The following is a 2,835-nucleotide window of genomic DNA, read 5'->3' on the forward strand; positions in this document are numbered from 1 at the left end:
TGGGGCTCTCACCCACATACTCCTAGACCCCACCATCTCCCCCAGGGCAATCCTATCTGTCTCTACTTCAGCTTCCCCTGAGTGTGACAGGAACTGTTTCACAGTCTCTTGTAGAAGCCTTCCACCTCTCCTGGTCCCTATCCAACCTCTCCAGTGTGGGAACTGTGTCTATGGCCTCTTCTGAGTTCTTAATATCATTTGCTGTCCTCTGTGTCCCAATTACAGATTTCTTCACCAATTACCGCCCCCCTCAGACGCCCACATCTTCAAACTACCTGGAGTCCCCCAGCTTTGGCCCCATGGCTGACTCCCTCTTCAGCAGTGGGATCCTGGCCCCAGAGATGCCATCTCCAGCCTCATCTTCCTCCTCCTCAGGCATGACCCCTCACTCAGGGAATACACGCCTACAGGTGAGTTTATCCTGCTCTGCACAGTCTACCCAGAGCATGTGAGAGCTAGCTNGGCCTCTGCCTGGGNCCAGGAGGTAAAAAGACATTTACTGGGCCAACCAGGCAGAGGGCCCCGGAAAACCTAGGCAGCAGAGAAAGAAAACCCTACAAAACAGAATTACATGAACTGAATGGGAGTGGGGTGGGGGTAGATGGCAGAAGACGCACAGAACAGGGCACAATCCAGAAGAAAGCTTTTAGTTCTGTTTTGTTTTTGATACATGGTCTCAGGGCCCTGAATGGCCTTGGATTCATAGAGATCAACCTGTCTTCGCCTCCTGAGTGCAGCCATTAAAGGTGTACACCATCTGTACCTGCCTAGTATTCTGAGTCTTAGTGAACGACAGGCTAGGGAAAGGGCAAGCCAGATTGGAAGGGCCAGGAATGTGTGCATGGAAACAGAATGGGTGTGTGTCTAGACAACTGTAAATCGGCATCTTGTTTCACTGTAACTCCTGTGCCCAATTCAGAGGTCATTTCCCTGCCACTGTTAAGTGTCCATTCTAGTTTCATTTCTGTGGTTGTACTAAAATACCCCAAGGAAAAAGCAACTTAGAGGGAAGAAAGGGGTTTATGTTAGCTTGAAGCCTCAGGTTACAGTCCATCTTTGTGGGGTAGTCAAGGCAGGAACCTCAGCCATCATTGCACATCTACAGTCAGGAGCAGAGAGAAATGATTGCGTGCNTGCTCACCTACTCGCTTACTTATGTCCAGCTCCNTTTCTCTACTTTTACACCGTTCAGGATCCTCTGCTTAGGGAATGGTGCCACCCACAGTGGGCTGGGTCTTCCCATATCACCTGACTTCTGACCATTAAGACAATCCCCAATAGACATGGCTATAGGCCAACCCAGCGTTAGCAGATTCTCACTGAGACCCTTCCTATGAGAACTCCTGGTTGTCATGTTGAAAGGTAATCCTAACCACCCCAGGGTCTTTTCCTCCTATCACTGAACAATTCGGCTGCTTTTGCAGTTGATCTTGAGAGGTCTGTCTCCTCCACTGGACAGCTTGCTGGAAGGGGTGGTCTTGGTCACGATTACATTCGCTGTTTCTAGTCATTTCCATACACAGATTGCCAATCCATAAANGGTTGCCCAGTGAGTGAGTGATTGAGAATACAAAGAGACNTATGCAGCAGTAAATGGAAAGATCATGGTAGGCAATGGTGTGTGCATCTGTGGGTAAGGGAATGTAAAGTAGAGTGGGCTGGTTCAGAATTGATGAACCAGTGGGCGGATGGCCCCAGTGATGCATGGCTTTGTGAATGGCTACTTAGAACTGATTGGAGAATTAGTGGTAGATGACCCAGTGATGCTTGGCTTTGTGAATGGAGGAGCGATTTGTTGCCTTCGTGGTTGGTCAATGTACAGATGGTAGATGGATAGACAGATGGAGGATGGATGGATGGGTGGATGGGAGAACAGAGAGTTCAGATGGCTGGATTGCTTGGTAAATGGCTCAGCTGGCCTGTCAGCTCTCTCATCACCGGGACACACCTAGAAAAACAACCTCAGGGAGGAGTTACTTGGGCTCGTGGCTTCAGAGGTTCTAGTCTAGTCTGGGGGAGGAGGTGTAACAGAGCTAGGAAGGAAAGATGGAGAGGTTGGGGTGGGGGGAGTGCCTTTACTAGAGGACTTCCACCCCCCCAANTTATTCCATTTGGACCCCCAGACTATGAGCGGAGCATTCATGGCATGTCTCCCCCATCTTAGTTACCTCTCCCCTTGACAAGATACCTGGCTTAAAGAGCTTTCTGAGAGGTTTCTTTGGGATCAGGTTTGAAGGATACCATGGAGAAGGTAANAGAGAAGTACCATGAGGCAGCTGCTCACACCGGGTGAGGGAGCAGAGGGGAGAAGGCTGGTACCTGGCTCGCTTGCTTATTTTCATGTGATGATGACAACGATGATGACGATGGCAATGAGCAGGAGGAGGAGGAGTGTGTGTGTGTGTGTGTGTGTGTCCAGGCGTGATGTAGAGCACATGCATGTCATGGCATGTGTGTGGAGGTCAGAGGACAGCTTGAACGTAGCAGTTTTCCCCTTGCACCATCCTATCCTGTGGGTCCCAGGCACTGAACTCAAGTCAAGGCTTGGTGGTAAGTGTTCTACCTACTGAGCCACTTTACCAGCCCCATACTTACATTTTTTAAATTTTATTTTGTGTGTTTTCACGTGTGTGTGTGTGTGCACACACATGTGTGCATACGCGCAGGGGGGGTGCCCATGTGGGGGTCAGAGGATAACCNTCAGGAGTTAGTTCTTTCCTATCCCCCATGTGAGTTCCTGTGGTCAAATCAGCCTATCAAGCTTGGTGACAAGAGCTTTTAAGTTTCTGAGCCATCACGCTGGCCCACATTGTCTTCAGTCTGGTATCCCACCCC

The 2,835-nt window shown here is 49.8% G+C and overlaps 1 protein-coding gene across 1 annotated transcript in view; it reads left to right on the forward strand.

Moving 5' to 3' along the window:
- The window catches only part of Mlxipl (MLX interacting protein like), a 24,275-nt gene that overhangs the window by 14,198 nt on the left and 7,242 nt on the right, over positions 1-2,835 (forward strand). Inside the window, exon 5 of the mRNA XM_021163399.2 lies at positions 27-410. Coding sequence (XP_021019058.1) covers positions 27-410 — 384 coding nt within the window. The remainder of the gene's footprint in view (positions 1-26; positions 411-2,835) is intronic.

This window comes from Mus caroli, chromosome 5, assembly GCF_900094665.2.
Source record: "Mus caroli chromosome 5, CAROLI_EIJ_v1.1, whole genome shotgun sequence".
Lineage (NCBI taxonomy): Eukaryota > Metazoa > Chordata > Mammalia > Rodentia > Muridae > Mus > Mus caroli.